The 18,694-nt window shown below is 46.8% G+C and overlaps 1 protein-coding gene across 1 annotated transcript in view; it reads left to right on the top strand.

Moving 5' to 3' along the window:
- LOC135057104 (oocyte zinc finger protein XlCOF7.1-like) overlaps positions 1 to 18,694 on the top strand; it is a 170,344-nt gene that overhangs the window by 105,886 nt on the left and 45,764 nt on the right. Inside the window, exons 6-7 of the mRNA XM_063963005.1 lie at positions 998 to 2,636; positions 9,431 to 9,558. Of these exons, the coding sequence (XP_063819075.1) occupies positions 998 to 2,636; positions 9,431 to 9,558 (1,767 nt within the window). The remainder of the gene's footprint in view (positions 1 to 997; positions 2,637 to 9,430; positions 9,559 to 18,694) is intronic.

Here is an 18,694-nt window from a genome sequence, read left to right as displayed (position 1 = left end):
ATTTAGGGGGAGGAGGCTGAGATTTACACCTTTCTTATTATGCACAGCCCCCAATACTTTAGTATCCCTCAATGGACGAAAAGAAAAGGATATAACTTACATAAATACCTTGCTTAATGTAAATCAGTGGTCTCCAGCCTTAATTGGGGTGTGAGCTACTTTCGGAAAATAAAACCCCTGAAGGAGCTACCCCCACCTCCCAATGCACGGGTGTTCCTGCAAAAGTGGGTGTGTCCTCACAAAAAGTGGGAGTGGCCTCACAACTACATGTAACGCCCCCCCCTGCGTTGTGCCAGATACACAAATAATGCCCTCAGCAGTGCCAGATACACAAATAATGTCCCTCAGCAGTGCCAGATACACAAATAATGCCCCCAGCAGTGCCAGATACAATGCCCCCAGCAGTGCCATTTAAAATGCCCCCTCCCCGCAGTGCCAGATAAAATGCCCCCCCCCACCCCTCTGCACTGTCCGATACAGTGCCCCACACAGTGCTCACCCTTGCTGGCTTCCTCTACTGCCGCCGGTGCTGCTCCTCCTGTATGAGGGACGGAAGGGGAGGAGAGCGCAGCGCGCGCCTCTCCTGTGAAGTCCGGAGAGCGGCTGCGGTGAGGGTGACAGAGTCTCCGGCGGCGGGCATTTAAAATATGGTGCAGATAAGTGAGCCAATCAAAACTCACAGTCCGGCAGCCAATAAGGTGCTGCCACTGCCGGTCCACGAGCTCTGATTGGCTGACGGCACCATATTAAAAATGAAGGGAGGAGGACTGCCAGTAACTGCCCAAGCCCGTGCGCTCTGTGAGCTACCAAAAATACTACGGCGGTGCTACCGGTAACTCGCGAGCTACGGGTTGGAGATCACGGATGTAAAATTATTATTGTAATAAAGTGTCTAATTTGCTTGCTTAAATTTAAACTGAATAACTGGAACTGGCTAATAGTATGAAATGGGATGTCGGGGGAGACCCCTATATTCATATATTTATTTTATTTCCAGCAGATGGAAGCACAAGCGGGAAGGCCTCGGAAGGAGATCTCATTTTGTCTTCAGATTGTAAAACAGAAGAACGCTTTACACAAAATTCTCCAGAAAAAGCCTGCGTTACCCTAACTGTACCTCCAGTGCTTCACAGTGCAGATACATCACCTGATACATCTAATCCTGAGGACTGTTCTCCATATAATCCAGATATCACTACACATAGTACAGCTCATACAGGTGCTGAATGTTTTACACACAAATCAGATCTTGTTATACATCAGAGACGTCACACAGGTGAGAAGCCATTTGTATGTTCCGAGTGTGGGAAATGTTTTGCACACAAATCTGATCTTGTTATACATCAGAGACGTCACACAGGTGAGAAGCCATTTGTATGTTCCGAGTGTGGGAAATGTTTTACACAGAAATCACATCTTGTTATACATCAGAGACATCACACAGGTGAGAAGCCATTTGTATGTTCCGAGTGTGGGAAATGTTTTGCACACAAATCTGATCTTGTTATACATCAGAGACGTCACACAGGTGAGAAGCCATTTGTATGTTCCGAGTGTGGGAAATGTTTTACATGCAAATCACAGCTTGTTAAACATGAGAGACATCACACGGGTGAGAAACCTTATCAATGCTCTGAGTGTGGGAAATGGTTTGCACGTAAATCAACTCTTGTTAGACATGAGAGAAGTCACACAGGTGAGAAGCCATTTCCATGCTCTGAGTGTGAGAAGTGTTTTACAGATAAATCAGCTCTTGTTAGTCATCAGAGACATCACACAGGTGAGATGCTATTTCCATGCTCTGAGTGTGGGAAATGTTTTACTCTCAAATCAAACCTTATTAAACATCAGAGAAGTCACACAGGTGAGAAACCTTATCAATGCTCTGAGTGTGGGAAATGGTTTGCACATAAATCAGCTCTTGTCATACATGAGAGAAGTCACACAGGTGAGAAGCCATTTCCATGCTCTGAGTGTGAGAAGTGTTTTACAAATAAATCAGCTCTTGCTAGACATCAGAGACGTCACACAGGTGAGATGCTATTTCCATGTTCTGTTTGCAGGAAATGTTTTACAAATAAAACAGCTCTTGTTACACATCAGAGAAGGCACACAGGTGAGAAGCCATTTCCTTGCTCCGAGTGTGGGAAATGTTTTACACGGAAATCAGCTCTTGTTTCACATCAGAGAAGTCACACAGGTGAGAAGCCATTTCCATGCTCAGAGTGTGGGAAATGTTTTAAAGAGAAATCAGATCTTGTTATACATGAGAGAAGTCACACTGGTGAGAAACCATATCCATGCCCTGAGTGTTGGAAATGTTTTGCTTTCAAATCACAACTTACGATACATGAGAGACGTCACACAGGCGTGAAACCATTTCCATGCTCTGAGTGTGGGAAATGTTTCACAAGGAAATCAAGTCTTATTCTACATCAGAGAATTCACACAGGTGAGAAACCATTTCCATGCTCTGTGTGTGAGAAATGTTTTACTCTCAAATCACATCTTGTTAGACATCTGAGAAGTCACACAGGTGAGAAACCTTATCAATGCTGTGAGTGTGGGAAATGGTTTGCACATAGATCACATCTTGTTAGACATGAGAGAAGACACACAGCTGTGGAACCATGCACATTCTGAGTGGTAAATGTTTATCACACCACTGTGCACTTACAACAAAATACATTTCTATAAGATGATGGACATGAATCGTTGTTGCTACTATCTAAATATTAACAACTTAACTATTTTTCCCCCCAAAGAAAAATTGCTCCGAAAGTGTCTGTGTGTTTTTGTTTTTTATTAGTGAATTAGGTGAAGAACATGAATTTAACGTTATCCAAAATGATTTTAGTTGAAACAAAGGATTTATTTTTTTATTTATTTAATAGAAAATATAATTTTCGCAAACATCAGTCGAGAAGATCGATAACATCTGTAACATTGCAACGTTACTTTTTACCCCCAAGGCAGCTGCCAGGTACACAGGGGAGGTCTGGGGGAGTTGTTTTACACTTTCCCAGCAGCTGCTTTTGTCTGCAGCCTCCGCGTGGGGGATCCTGCCATGCTGACCAATCAGCAATGATCGGCAATACTGGGGGCTGGGGGGCTGGAAGGCAGAGGTTTCGCTTCCCTGCCGCTGCTAGCACTGCTTATCTGTCTGGTCGCATCCTGTGAGACCAGGTCAGATAAAGCACTGCCTGGTGTGGTCGCATCTGATGCCACCATGCCAGGCAAGTGGCTAATGATGAAATGAAAATAAGTGATTAGTAGGCATAAATACAGAGGACCTGATTGAATCCGACACCTTCCGCCCACTTGTGAGATAAGCTGTGCTCACTATCTCCGTGCATTTGTACCAGCGCTGTCCTTGTGCGAGAGATCCGTGTTACATCAGACAGATCTTTACAAGCGCTCAACTTTGAATAGCCGCAATTACACCTACGCCCTGACGACACTTACCTCACACTCCGCAGCAAGCGGAGATGCGTCTGGCACAGAGTTGCACGTGCCGGCACCGCCGCATGCACGGCTGCTAAACGTCACATGATCTGACTGCAGATTGATTTTTTTGGGAAACTCTGAATCACGGCCAGAGCGTACACAGAGGTTTGTCTGTATTACTGAATTATGGAGAGCAAATGGCAGCTCCAGTCACGTTATACTGTAGCGTCCAGCCACACACACAGGTGAGAGTTGTGTCATCGTCATACGCCTGGCACAGATAGCCTGTGTGTAACACTTACTGTGTAACATGTTCTACTGTAGCATCCAGCCACAGACGCGGGTGCAATGTGTTATCAGCATAAGCTTGCTACAAACCGCGCGTGTGTGGCACTTATTGCGTAACATGTTATATGTAACTTCCAGCCACAGACGTACAGTGGTGTTTGCAAGTTTGTGAACCCTTCAGAATTTTGTATATTTCTGCTGAAATTTGGACTAAAACTCAGATTTTCACACAAGTCCTAAAAGTAGATAAAGAACCAAATTAAACAAACGAGACAAAAACATTAGACATGCTCGTTTTATATTGAGGAAAATTATCCAATATCACTTACCTGTGAGCAGTAATGGTATGTGACCCTTTAGGTTTAGCAGATATTGTAAAGGTGAAATTAGAGTCCGGTATTTTCAGTCTTATGGGATGACAATCAGGTGTGAGAGGACAACCTGTCTTTTTAAAAGAACAGGGATCTATCAAAGTCTGATGTTCACAACACATGTTTGTGGAAGTGTATCGTGCCACGAACAAAGGAGATTTCTGAGGCCCTCAGAAGAAGAGTTGTTGATGCTCATCACGCTGGAAAAGGTTACAATCTCAAAAGAGTTTGGACTACACCTATCAACAGTCAGATTGTGTACAAATGGAGGAAATTCCAGACCATTATTACCCTCACCTGGAGTGGTCAAATATATATATATGTGTGTGTGTGTGTGTATGTATTTCTCCGGCAGGGTCAACAGGTTATCCACAGGATAACAATGGGATATGCTGGAACGATAGGGTCAAGCACGATAGCATACAGATGTCCATTTGTTCGAAGCCTACTGACCGCAATACACTGTTGCAGTTTGACAGCTTCCATCCCCCTGCGGTGGTCAGGGGACTTCCATTTTCCCAATTCCTCAGGGTATGCAGGATCACCAGCGACCCTGAGGAATTGGAGGTACAACTCAACCTTATGACTGATAAATTTCTACAGGGAGGCTATCCCCCGAAGCTATTACAGGTAGCCAGAAAGAGGGCTCTTGTTAAAAGCAGGGTGGAGTTGCTGCAAAGCCAAACAGATAAGTCCACCGCTAACAGGGTTCCTTGGATTAATGAATTCAATACGGCTAGTGGTAGATCGTGCAAACAGATGAAGCAACTGTGGCCTATGATTGCATCTGACCCTAGCTTACCTGCTTTACATCACAGTAGAATTTTGCCCTGTTACACGCGGAGTGCCAACCTTAAGGACCTACTGGTCGAAAATGATGTCACAAGTTTAAAAAGCACACCACAGGTCACTAATTTCCTTAGTCAAAAACCGGGATGCTTTAAGTGTCTCGGGTGCACGACTTGTAGTTTCATGCAGAATGGGAATTATATTTCTCATCCCCACACTGGGAAGAAAGAACCCATTATATGGCCATTAACATGCAGCTCGATGCACGTCATTTATGTACTTGTCTGCCCGTGTAGTTTATACTACATAGGTAAGACGCAATGCCAATTCATGGAAAGGATGGCCCAACACCGGTCGCCCATCCGGGTGGCATTGCAGTCGGGGAACAGTGAACAACGTGTGGCGCGGCATTTTGCCCAGATGAGACACACATTGGCATCCCACCAGTATAAGACCAGGTCCCCTTTTCGATACGTGGGGGAAATCGGGCTAAGAAGCTCCTACAGTTAGAATCACGCTCGATCTATAAATTAGATACTATTTATCCCAGAGGTCTGAATGACAGCCTGTGTTTGAATTGCTTTTTATAAGATGTTACTGCCCATCTTAGATTCAAATTGCAGAATTCAGTAACCATGAGATAAGCTACTCATAAGCCATGCATATTGCATGGTTTGATATTAGAGTGCTTGACAGATAAAAGCAAGGGTTCCACGGAGGGGCAATAGATTAGGGGAAGTAGCTAAAAATCCTTTTGCTTTTCTTTTCCTATTTTCCTTTTTTTTTTACCGTTATCCACATATGGTTATTCAGCACTAGATAGGTAGGTTCAGATGCAATTCCTTCCTTTTTTTCATTTTTATTTAAATTTTTCACATTATGTTTCACACTGGGTAATTTATCCAAGTGTGTCTTAATTGTTTGTTTTCTCACAGAGTTTTATTAACAAAGTGTTTTAAGAGAATTTTTGTGTCATCTCACTTAGCACTTGTTCCTGTCGATGTATTGTCAACAGGAGTTTTGATAATATTTTTGATGTAATTTACATACATGTTGTGTGAATTGTTTACACCGTTACCATGGTGGTAACTGTTTGTTCCCATGCCAACAGCTGCTGTGGGGCGCCGCCGGGCTGTGTGGTGACGTGGCTTCCTGTGACGGGGGGAGTCCTGGCCGGAAGTACGGGACCCGGAGCCACGGGTGGCGCTTCCGCACCGGGGGTTGGCGTCCTATGGAGGGGTAAGCTATTTAAGTTTTTTGCGCTGTGTAACACTTGTGTATTGTGTTTCCTGAAGACAAGGGTTCGACCCTCGAAACGTTGAATAAACACGCAAGCTTTGTTCACCTTTAATACAGTCTCCGAGTGCCGCCTCTAGTCTGTCTGTTTGTGTGTGTATATATGTATATATATATATATATATATATATATACATATATATTATAGGTGGGACCTCTTCAACATCTAATACTGTCCTGGTGGAACGGGCAGCATCATCTGATCCAGGCTCCTGGCAATCAATCACTCTCTGCAAGTTTAGCTCACCCTCTCGTGGTGGCTACACGCGTCTCACCTGGACAAGGGTCACACTTTCTGGATTGCAGACTGGAAGGTCCTCATTACAGATGCCAGCCTCCATGGGTGGGTTGCTGTGACCGGCCAAAAGTCCTTGCAGGGATGTTGGACAACCCCAAAAAGCTGACTGCCCATCAACATCCTGAAGCTTCGGGCTGTATTCCAGACATTCACTCTGGCGCACGACCTTTTCCAGGGACGTCCTGTCCAAGTTCAGTCAAACAACGCGACTGCAGTAGCTTACCTCAACCACCAGTGAGGCATACAGTCGGCCAGTCATGAGGAAAGTGGTGCGCATCCTCGTTTGGTCTGAACGTCATCTCCCGGCCACCTGGGTGGTGTTCATCTCAGGAGTCCTCAACTGAGAAGCGGACTCCCTAAACCAACAGGACATCCAGGCCTGGAGAGTGGGCTCTACTCCTGGATGTCTTCCAACTCCTTGTGGACAAATGGGCCTACCGGAGTGGACCTCATGACACAACCACGAATTACCTATATATGGGTCCAGGAATCCTGCAGCCACCTTCGCGGATGCTCTGGCGGTGAGGTGGACCTTCAATCTGGCATATCCCTTCCCTCCAGTCTCCCGCCTTCTGAGGATTCTTTGCAAGTTCAAGCAGGAAGGAGGCACCGTGCTGCTGATAGCTCTGAACTGGCCTAGGCGCCACTCTTTCCACTCCATCTACAGGCAGATCTTCTAACTCAATGGCTCTGTCTGTACCCAGACCTAGCTCATCTGTTTTTGATGGCATGGTTCTTGAGTCATCCCTCTTAAGATCCAAGGGTTTCTCCCGCTCTGTAGTTCAGACGATGCTCAAGGCTCGTAAGCCTACCTCAGCCTGAATTTATTACAGAATTTGGCACTCTTTCAGTGGAATTCTACCACGGGCTATGACCCTACGGGTTTCAGAGTTTGTTGGGTGCTTGCCTTACTCCAGGCAAGGTTGGACCTCGGCCTCCACCTGGCATCCCTCAAGGTTCAGGTCTCTGCTCTGTCAGTGTGGTTCCAGTGAAACATCGCTCCCCTGTATGATGTTAGAATATTTCTCTAACGTCCTAGAGGATGCTGGGGACTCCATAAGGACCAATCGGGAATAGACGGGCTCCGTAGGAGACATGGGCACTTTAAGAAAGACTTTGGATTCTGGGTGTGCACTGGTTCCTCCCTCTATGCCCCTCCTCCAGACCTCAGTTTTAGACTGTGCCCAGAGGAAGATGGGTGCACTGCAGGGAGCTCTCCTGAGTTCCCTGCTAAGAAAGCATTTTTGTTAGTATTTTTTCTTATTATCAGGGAGCACTGCCTGCAACAGGCTCCCTGAATCGAGGGACTGAGGAGAGAGGAGCAGACCTACTTAAATGATGGGCTCTGCTTCTCGGCTACTGGACACCATTAGCTCCAGAGGGAGTGGAACACAGGTTCGTCCTGGGCATTCATCCCAGAGCCGCGCCGCCGTTCTCCTCACAGAGCTGGAAGAAACGAAGACAGAAGACGTCTCAGGCGGCTGAAGCCTTCGGTGCTTCACTGAGGTAACGCACAGCACGGCAGCTGTGCGCCATTGCTCCATTACACCTCACACACTCCGGTCACTGTAAGGGTGCAGGGCGCAGGGGGGGCGCCCTGGGCAGCAATAAATACCTCTCCTATGGCAAATGAACCTATATACATGTACAGGTGGGCACTGTACATGTATATAAAAGAGCCCCCGCCATATTTTACAAACTTTGAGCGGGACAGAAGCCCGCCGCCGAGGGGGCGGGGCTTCTCCTTCAGCACTCACCAGCGCCATTTTTTCTTCACAGCACCGCTGAGAGGAAGCTCCCCGGACTCTCCCCTGCTTGACACACGGTGACAGAAGGGTTTTAAAGTAGAGGGGGGTCACATAGTTGGGAAATATATATACTACAGCGCTACGGGGTAAACATTCTGTGTTTTTCTCCTGGGTCATATAGCGCTGGGGTGTGTGCTGGCATACTCTCTCTCTCTGTCTCTCCAAATGGCCTAAGGGGGGTCCTGTCTTCAGAAAAGAGATTCCCTATGTGTGTGGGAGTGTGTCGGTACGCGCGTGTCGACATGTTTGACGATGAAGGCTCGCCTAAGGAGGAGGGGGAGGGCATGAATGTCGGGTCGCAGTCGGCACAGCCGACACCGGACTGGGTGGATATGTGGAATGTCTTGAATGCTAATGTAAGTTTATTGCATAAGAGATTAGACAAGACTGAGGCTAGGGATCAGTCAGGTGGTCAGATCCCAGTGGCACCGGGACCTTCTGGGTCTCAGAAACGCACATTATCCCAGATCACTGACACAGATACCGACACAGACTCAGATTCTAGTGTCGACTATAAGGATGCAAAATTACAGCCAAAAGTGGCTAAAGGTATTTGTTACATGATTGTTGCGATTAAAGAGGTTTTTCATATCACCGAGGAACCCCCCAGACACGAGGGTGCACATGTATAAAGAGAAAAAACCTGAGGTCAATTTTCCGTCCTCATTTGAGCTGAACGAATTGTGCGAAAAGGCTTGGGAATCTCCAGACAGGAGACTACAAGTTCCCAGAAGGATTCTTATGGCGTATCCCTTCCCACAAAAGGACAGGATACAATGGTAATCTTCGCCTAAAGTAGACAAGGCGTTGACACGCTTATCCAAGAAGGTGGCACTGTCTTCCCAGGATACGGCTACCCTCAAAGATCCTGCTGATCGTAAGCAGGAAGTTACCATGAAGTACATTTACACACATTCCGGTACTATTGTTAGACCGGCGATGGCATCGGCCTGGGTTTGTAGTGCTGTCGCAGCATGGACAGATTCCTTATCTAATGAGATTTTTGCCCTAGATAAGGATACCATTCTAATGACCCTAGCGCATATCAAAGATGCCCCATTATATATGAAGGATGCACAAAGAGACATTTGTTTCCTAAGCTCTAGAATAAACGCTATGTCTGTTTCTGCTAGGCGACTCTTGTGGACCCGACAGTGGACGGGGGATGCCGACTCAAAGCGGCATATGGAGTCATTGCCGTACAAGGGAGAGGAGGAGTTTGGAAAAGGCCTCTCGGACCTGGTCTCTACTGCTACAGCTGGTAAATCGAATTTTTTACCTTATGTTCCCCCGCAACATACTAAGAAGGCGCCTCATTATCAAATGCAGTCCTTTCATTCAAATAAAAGCAAGAAGGTACGGGGATCATCCTTTCTTACCAGAGGTAAAGGCAAGGGAAAAAAGCTGCACACAGCTAGTTCCCAGGACCAGAAGTCCTCCCCTCCGTCTGCAAAATCCACCATATGACGCTGGGGCTCCCCTGGGGGAGTCGGCTCCGGTGGGGGCACGTCTTTGAATTTTCAGCCACGTCTGGGTTCGCTCACAGGTGGATCCCTGGGCAATAGAGATTGTTTCTCAGGGATACAGGCTGGAATTCGAAGAGATGCTTCCTCGCCGGTTTTTCAAATCAGCTCTGCCGGCGTCTCCGTCAGAGAGGGAGTTGGTGTTATCTGCAATTCAAAAATTGTATCTTCAGCAGGTGATAGTCAAGGTTCCTCTTCTCCAGCAAGGAAAGGGGTATTACTCAACCCTGTTTGTGGTCCCGAAACAGGACGGTTCGGTCAGACCCATTTTGAATCTAAAATCCCTGAACCTGTACTTAGAAAAGTTCAAGTTCAAGATGGAATCGCTCAGAGCGGTCATTGCCAGCCTGGAGGGGGGGGGATTGGATGGTTTCCCTGGATATAAAGGATGCATACCTTCATGTTCCGATTTTTCCTCCTCACCAGGCGTTCCTGAGATTTGCGGTACAGGACTGTCATTACCAATTTCAGACGTTGCCGTTTGGGCTTTCCGCGGCCCCGAGAATTTTCACCAACATAATGGCGGAAATGATGGTGCTCCTGCGCAAGCAGGGTGTCCCAATTATCCCATACTTGGACGATCTCCTCATAAAGGCGAGATCACGAGAGAAGTTACTGAACAGCGTGTCACTGTCTGTGAGAACGTTGCGGCAGCACGGCTGGATTCTCAATATTCAGAAGTCCCAGCTGGTTCCTACAACGCGTCTGACCTTTTTGGGCCTGATTCTGGACACAGAACAGAAAAAGGTTTTTCTTCCGATGGAAAAGGCTCAGGAGTTCATGACTCTGGTCAAGGACCTGTTGAAGCCAAAAAAAAGATTTCAGTGCATCACTGTACTCGAGTCCAGGAGAAGATGGTGGCATCTTACAAGGCCATTCCCTTCGGCAGGTTCCATGCGAGAACTTTTCAATGGGACCTACTGGCCAAGTGGTCCGGGTCTCATCTACAGATGTATCAAAAGATCACCTTGTCTCCCAGAGCCAGGGTGTCTCTTCTGTGGTGGCTACACAGTGCTCACCTCTTAGAGGGTTGCAGGTTCGGCATTCAGGACTGGATCCTGGTGACCACGGACGCAAGCCTCCGAGGTTGGGGTGCAGTCACTCTGGGAAGAAATTTTCAAGGTCTCTGGTCAAGTCTAGAGACTTGTCTCCACATCAATGTCCTGGAGTTGAGGGCCATATCCAACGCCATACGTCAAGCAGAAGCATTATTTCGGGACAAACCTGTTCTGATTCAGTCGGTCAATGTCATGGTAGTTGCTCATGTAAACCGCCAAGGCGGCACAAGGAGCAGAGTGGCCATGACAGAGGCCACCAGGATTCTTCGCTAGGCGGAAGATCATGTAAGCGCACTGTCAGCAGTGTTCATCCCGGGGGTGGACAACTGGGAAGCGGACTTCCTCAGCAGACACGACCTGCATCCGGGAGAGTGGGGACTTCATCAGGAAGTCTTCGCACAGATCGCGGGTCGGTGGGGACTGCCTCAGATAGACATAATGGCGTCCCGGCTCAACAAAAAGCTAAAGCGGTGTTGCGCCAGGTCAAAAGACACTCAGGCGGTAGCGATAGATGCTTTGGTGACACCATGGGTGTTCAGATCGGTCTATGTGTTCCCTCCTCTGCCTCTCATAGGTGTTGAGAATAATAAGACAAAGAAGGGTGAAAACAATCCTCATTGTTCCAGATTGGCCACGAAGGACTTGGTATCCGGATCTGCAAGAGTTGCTCACAGAAGATCCGTGGCCTCTTCCTCTAAGGCAGGACCTGCTGCAGCAGGGGCCCTGTCTGTTCCAAGACTTACCGCGGCTGCGTTTGATGGCATGGCGATTGAACGCCGGATCCTAGCAGAAAAAGGTATTCCGGAGGAAGTCATTCCTACCCTGACCAAGGCTAGGAAGGACGTGACATTGAAACATTATCACCGTATATGGCGAAAATATGTTTCTTGGTGTGAGGCCAGGACTGCTCCTACGGAGGAGTTTCATTTGGGCCGCCTCCTTCACTTCCTTCAAACAGGAGTGAATTTGGGCCTAAAATTAGGGTCTATAAAGGTTCAAATTTCGGCCTTATCCATTTTCTTTCAAAAAGAATTGTCTTCTCTTCCTGCAGACATTTGTCAAGGGAGTGCTGCATATTCAGCCTCCTTTTTGTACCTCCGGTGGCGCCTTGGGATCTTAACGTTGTGTTAAGTTTCCTTAAGTCACATTGGTTTGAACCACTCAAAACGGTGGAATTAAAATATCTCACTTGGAAGGGTGGTCACGTTGCTAGCCTTGGCTTCGGCTAGGCGAGTCTCGGAATTGGCGGCTTTATCACATAAAAGCCCCTATCTGGTTTTTCATGTGGATAGGGCAGAATTGCGGACTCGTCCTCAATTCCTACCTAAAGTGGTTTCATATGAATCAACCTATTGTTGTGCCTGTGGCTACGCATGACTTGGAGGATTCCGAGTCCCTGGATGTGATCAGGGCTTTGAAAAGTCAGAAAAACAGAAGCGCTATTTGTCCTGTATGCAGCCAACAAGGTTGGCGCTCCTGCTTCAAAGCAGACTATTGCTCGCTGGATCTGTAACACGATTCAGCAGGCACATTCTATGGCAGGATTGCCATTGCCTAAATCGGTTAAGGCCCATTTCACTAGGAAGGTGGGCTCTTCTTGGGCGGCTGCCCGAGGGGTCTCGGCATTACAGTTGTGCCGAGCAGCTACTTGGTCGGGGTCAAACACATTTGCAAAGTTCTATAAGTTTGATACCCTGGCTGAGGAGGACCTCCTGTTTGCTCAATCGGTGCTGCAGAGTCATCCACACTCTCCCGTCCGTTTGGGAGCTTTGGTATAATCCCCATGGTCCTTACGGAGTCCCCAGCATCCTCTAGGACGTTAGAGAAAATACGATTTTACACTTACCGGTAAATCTATTTTTCGTAGTCCGTAGAGTATGCTGGGCGCCCGTCCCAAGTGCAGATCTCTTCTGCAAGACTTGTTTATAGTTTTTGCTGACATAAGGGTTATGTGTTGGTTAATCGGTTGAACCGAGGCTATGTTGTTGTTCATACTGTTAACTGGGTAGTTTATCACAAGTTATACGGTGTGATTGGTGTGGTTGGTATGAATATTGCCCTTGGGTTAACAAAATCCTTTCCTCGTACTGTCCATCTCCTCTGGGCACAGTTTCCCTAACAGGTCTGGAGGAGGGGCATAGAGGGAGGAGCCAGTGCACACCCAGAATCCAAAGTCTTTCTTAAAGTGCCCATGTCTCCTGCGGAGCCTGTCTATTCCCCATGGTCCTTACGGAGTCCCCAGCATCCTCTACGGACTACGAGAAATAGATTTACCGGTAAGTGTAAAATCTTATTTTCTTCAAGGTATTCTCCACAATCAAACTCCCTTTGTCCCTCCAGTTGCTCGGTGGGACTTGTCTTTGGCTTTCCGTGCTTTACAAGTTTGAGCTTCTGGACTCAGTAGACCTCAAAATGCTGATGGCAAAAATGCTCTTCCTCCTTGCTGTTGCCTCTTCCCGCAGATTTTCTGACTTGGGGGCACTCATGTGTCGCTTCCTCTTTTTAATTTTTAATCTGGACAGAGCCGTCCTCCGATCTCGGGCTGGCTACCTTCCTAAAGTGGTATCCAGGTTCCATCTTAACGAAGAGATTATGGTTCCAGCTTTTCTATTCTGCTAGTGATGCTTCCCTGGATGTGGTCTGTGCTCTCAGGCTTTATGTGGATTGCACCAGAAAATGAAAGTTATGGTAGACATCTTTTTCTTCAAGGTCTATAGGATCCACAGGGTGCCCACCCTGATGCAGCTGGCTCCTATGGGTTTTATCCTGTTGGTCACTAGTTCCCTTCTCTAATGTGAGAGTGTTTCTTGTGTGTACCATTCTTCCTTCTCCTCTCTCCTGGCCTGTACTTGTTCACAAAAACTGGATGGCCTTTGGCTGGGGGTGTCACGATCCGGGTAATTCATCACCGTTACTTACCTTCCAAGTGTCTCCCGAGGCTGGCACAGAGTTCCAAGCCTGGATTCTACCTGCGCTGTCTGCGTACAGCACGCTGTGTAACATGGCCTCAGTCTCTCACATGCTAAAGTTCAAACAGACTTTCCCTCCAGATTCAAACATGGGCGCAGCCATGTTTGGATTCATCACATGTTGCTTTACAGCCTATCAGCTGCACTCTGGACTCTGCCTGATTACCCAGCTGGTATAAATATCCTGCATCAAGGGCGCCTAATCGTCAGTGCTTTGGTTGTCAATCCTTGTACACATGTCTCTCCTGTTTGTGGACTCTACAGCTTGTTCGTCCAGGTATTCCAGCTCCTGTGATCCAGCTCCACTAAGAGATCCGCACCAGTTACCATCCTGCGGTGCAGCCTGACTTCTGCAGTGTTCCAGCTCTGCTTCCCGGTTATCTTCTACGATCCTGACATTGCCTTCCAGCTTCCAGCGTTGGCCCTGCTCCGCTTGCAGCGGTGTCCTGGTATCGTTCCTAATTCCATTGTCTGCAGCATCGCTCTCTATCCTCCATAGTGAATTCGTCACTGGCTTCCAGCGCTTCATCCACATCGCTTCCAGAAGTGCTCTGTGTCACTATCCGTCTACAGCGTTGCTTTACGTCCACTCTAGTTCCACTCTCCAGCGGTATACCTATATCGCTCTGCATATTTGACCACACAACATCAAACCACAGTCCCCATCGATGCTCACCATCGGACTTTAAACTGCAGCGGTGAGTTCAGTACACCTTTTGTTCACACTGGTTCCATCCAGTATTCTCTGCAGTACTGCCAAGTACCACTTCAACTTCTGTACTCCTGTGTTTACCTCAGCCTCAGTGTGTCATCTGCTGGGCAGTACCAGCTTGTTCCTTACCTCAGTGGTTAGCTGTGGCATACGGACTTTCCAACTCCGGATTTGGCAAGGACTTTAACATCTTGTTCTGCAAATCCACAGCACATATTACCCCAGCGTTTCTAGGAACTGTACTGTAAATATCTCTGCACGTCTACTGTTGAAGTCATTGCATAACCAAGGTGTCTATTCTGTGTGTTCAATAAACTGAGGTTCAGTTTTATAATTCCGTTGTCGTGGTCACGCCTTCTGGCAGTTGGTGCAAGATCTCCTGTATGTCTAGGAACCCTATTCTGCCTTCACGATTCACCTACACGCCAGCCCCTACACCTGAGGCTTCCCCCCAGGTCAGCCCTCAGTTGTGACAGGGGGCAGGGTATAGGGGAGGAGGGACCAAAGCATCCTGGGACCTGAAAGCTGTAACTGTTTGGTGCCCATTCTCTCCAACCACATACACCCCATGGTAACCCTGTGGATCCTATGGACCTTAAAGAAAAAGAGTTAACAAAGGTAAGTCTACCATAACTCTTAATATTGAGGAAAATGATCCAATATCACATTCCTGTGAGTGGTAACAAAAGTATGTGAGCCTTTGCTTTCAGTATCTGGTATGACCCCCCCCCCCCCCCCCTTCCCCGTGCAGCAATAACTGCATATAAACATTTCCGGTAATTGTTGATTAGTCCTGAACATTGGCTTGGAGGACTTTTACCCCATTCATCCATACAAAACAGCTTCAACTCTTATGTTGGTGGGTTTCCACCCATGAACTCCTCACTTCATGTCCTTCCACAATACAATTGGATTAAGGTCAGGACTTTGACTTGGTCATTCCAAAACATTAAATGTATTCTTCTTTAACCATTCTTTGGTTGAATGACTTGTGTACTTTGGGTCATTGTCTTGCTGCATGACCCGCTTTCTCTTGAGATGCAGCTCATGGACAGATGTCTTGACATTTTCCTTTAGAATATTCTGGTATAATTCAGAATTCATCGCCCCATTAACGATGGCAAGTCATCCTGGGCCTGATGCAGTAAAATAGGCCCAAACCATGATGCCACCACCGTGATTCACAGATGGAATGAGGTATTTATGCTGGAATGCAGTGTTCTCCTTTCTCCAAACATAACGCTTCTCATTTAAACCAAAAAAGCTCTATTTTGGTCTCATCTGACCACAAAACATTTTTTTTCAATAGCCTTCTGACTATTCCAGGTGATCTTTAGCAAACTGCAGATGGGCAGCAATGTTCTTTTTGGAGAGCAGTGGCTTTCCCCTTGCAATCCTGCCATGCACACCATTGTACTCCTTATAGTGATCTCATGAACATTAGCTAATGTGAGAAAGGCCTTCAGTTGCTTAGAGGTTACCTTGTGTTCCTTTGTGACCTTGTGAACTATTAGATGCCTTGCTCTTGGCGTGATTTTTGTTAATCAACTACTCCTGTAGAGGGTGGTAATGGTCTGGAAGTTCTTCCATTTGTACACAATCTGACTTGACTGGTGGAGTCCAAACTCTTTAGAGATGGTTTTGTAACCTTTTGCAGCCTGATGAGCATCAACAACTCTTCTTCTGAGGTCCCCAGAAATCTCCTTTTTTCGTGGTATGACACACTTCCACAAATGTTTTGTGAACATCAGACTTTGGTAGATCCCTGTTCTTTTAAAAGGACCACTCACACTTGATTGTCATCCAATATATTTGGATATTAAGGAGTGAACCTCTAATCACAAAACATAATGCAGCCCAGTGCTTATGATGGTGTAAAGAGCGCAAAAACTGGACAGTGGAACAATGGCGGTAAGTGTTATGGAGTGAGGAATCACTTTTCAGATTAGATGGACGTGTTTGGGTTTGGTTATTGCCAGGAGAACGTCTGATGCCAGAGTGTACAGTACCTACAGTAAAGCATGGAGGAGGTGGCATTATGACGTGGGGTTGTTTCAGCTGGTGTGGCATGGGTCCACTAGCAGCACTGCATGGCCACATTAACTCTGAGAAGTATAGATATGTTCTTGCTAACTTTGTGCTCCCTACATTGTGGCAGTTTTTCAGAAACAACAAATGTTTTATCAAGACGACAATGCCACCGGTCATGTTTCCAGGGCGACATTGGACTGCTATACAGAAAATTCAGTAACCTGGATGGACTGGCCAGCTCAGAGTCCAGATCTTAACCACATTGAGAACCTCTGGGATGAATTGGAATGACTGGTGCATTCTAGGCTGACTTGACCTTCTTCAGTGTCACTGTTGGTCACTACATAAGGCGTAATGGCAAAACATACCGTCTGCTGCTGTCCAGGAACTTGTGGACAGTATGCCAAGAAGGTTGTCTGCAGTAATCGCTGCACGTGGTGGACCTAGACAGTACTGACCTCAATAAGAACTTGTTGATCTCTTTGCTGTCAGTGTGCAGTCACTTTTGTCCTCATCGTGTATCTGTTTAGCCTTAAGGATCACATACTTTTGCCGCTCACAGATATGTGATATTGGATAATTTTCCTCAATAAAAAAAATGAGCACGTCTAATGTTTTGTCTCATTTGTTTGATTTGGTTCTCTACCAACTTTTAGGACTTATATGAAAATCTGAGGCTGTTTTAGGCCAAAATTCAGCAGAAATATAGACCATTCTGAAGGGTACACAAACTTTCAAGCACCACTGTAAGTGTAACGTGTCATCAGCATAAGCCTGGCATAGACTGCTTGTGTGTGGCGCACATGTTATACTGCATCTTCCAGCCACAGACACAGGTGTAATATACAGTGGCACAGATCGCCCATGTGTGGCCCGTTTTGCGATCTCCCATTATATTAGACATCCGTATCTCTCTCCACGGTGAGCAGAGGCTACAATGCTGTCATAGGGGACCCTAAGTAATAATCCCGGAAATGTGCTGGAGGTATAGGGCATGATTTTGGGAGGCATGGATCTCTCACGGATGCCAGCAGCGAGTGTTTGCACACAGAGGACACGCAAAAGTAACTTTATGCAATTTGTATATGCCCGTCATAATTTGGCCAGATCTGACTTTCTGTGCAATAGGGCATTTCGAAGTAAGAACTGGGTGGTGGCAGTGTGAACGCACAGAACCTTCCCTGACTTGTGGGAGTGCCATGGACCAGATGTTCTGTATGACCCTGAGTCCTGCATACAGGGAAGGGAAGCCACCAGTACTCTGGTGCACATCCCTTCTCCACAGTGTTCTCCTAGATCACCAATACTCTAGTGCACATTCCCTTCTCCACAGTGTACTCCCAGATCACCAGTACTCTAGTGCACATCTCTTCCCCACAGTGTTCTCTCAGGTTACCAGTACTCTAGTGCACATCTCTTCCCCACAGTGTTCTCTCAGGTTACCAGTACTCTAGTGCACATCTCTTCCCCACAGTGTTCTCTCAGGTTACCAGTACTCTAGTGCACATCTCTTCCCCACAGTGTTCTCTCAGGTCACCAGTATGCTAGTGCACATCCATTCCCCACAGTGTTCTCCCAGATCACCAGTACTCTAGTGCACATTCCCTTCTCTACAGTGTTCTCCCAGATCACCAGTACTCTAGTGCACATCTCTTCCCCACAGTGTTCTCTAAGGTCACCAGTACTCTGGTGCACATCTCTTCCCCACAGTGTTCTCTAAGGTCACCAGTACTCTAGTGCACATCTCTTCCCCACAGTGTTCTCTAAGGTCACCAGTACGCTAGTGCACATCTCTTCCACACAGTGTTCTCCAGAACGCTAGTGCACATTCCCTTCCCCACAGTGTATTCCCAGGTCACCCGTTCTGAATTGGAGTAAATTATATATACTATACATTATAGTACACTAGGTCACATCCCTTCCCCAGAGTGTATATATAGCAGATCATTTATTTTTTGTGGGATGGGAGGGGGGGTTGTTATTACTCCAATTTGTATTCTTGATCCCCTTGTTCATAGCAATCCACAATAGAGATGAATGTGATGCTCTATAGTTTGTACTGTAAATATGTTTGTACTGTAAGATAATCAGGAGTTCCAAATGT

This window comes from Pseudophryne corroboree, chromosome 3 (assembly GCF_028390025.1).
Source record: "Pseudophryne corroboree isolate aPseCor3 chromosome 3, aPseCor3.hap2, whole genome shotgun sequence".
NCBI classification, from domain to species: Eukaryota; Metazoa; Chordata; class Amphibia; order Anura; family Myobatrachidae; genus Pseudophryne; species Pseudophryne corroboree.
The sequence above is the reverse complement of the archived record's forward strand: the minus strand, read 5'-3'. Positions and strand labels throughout refer to the sequence as shown.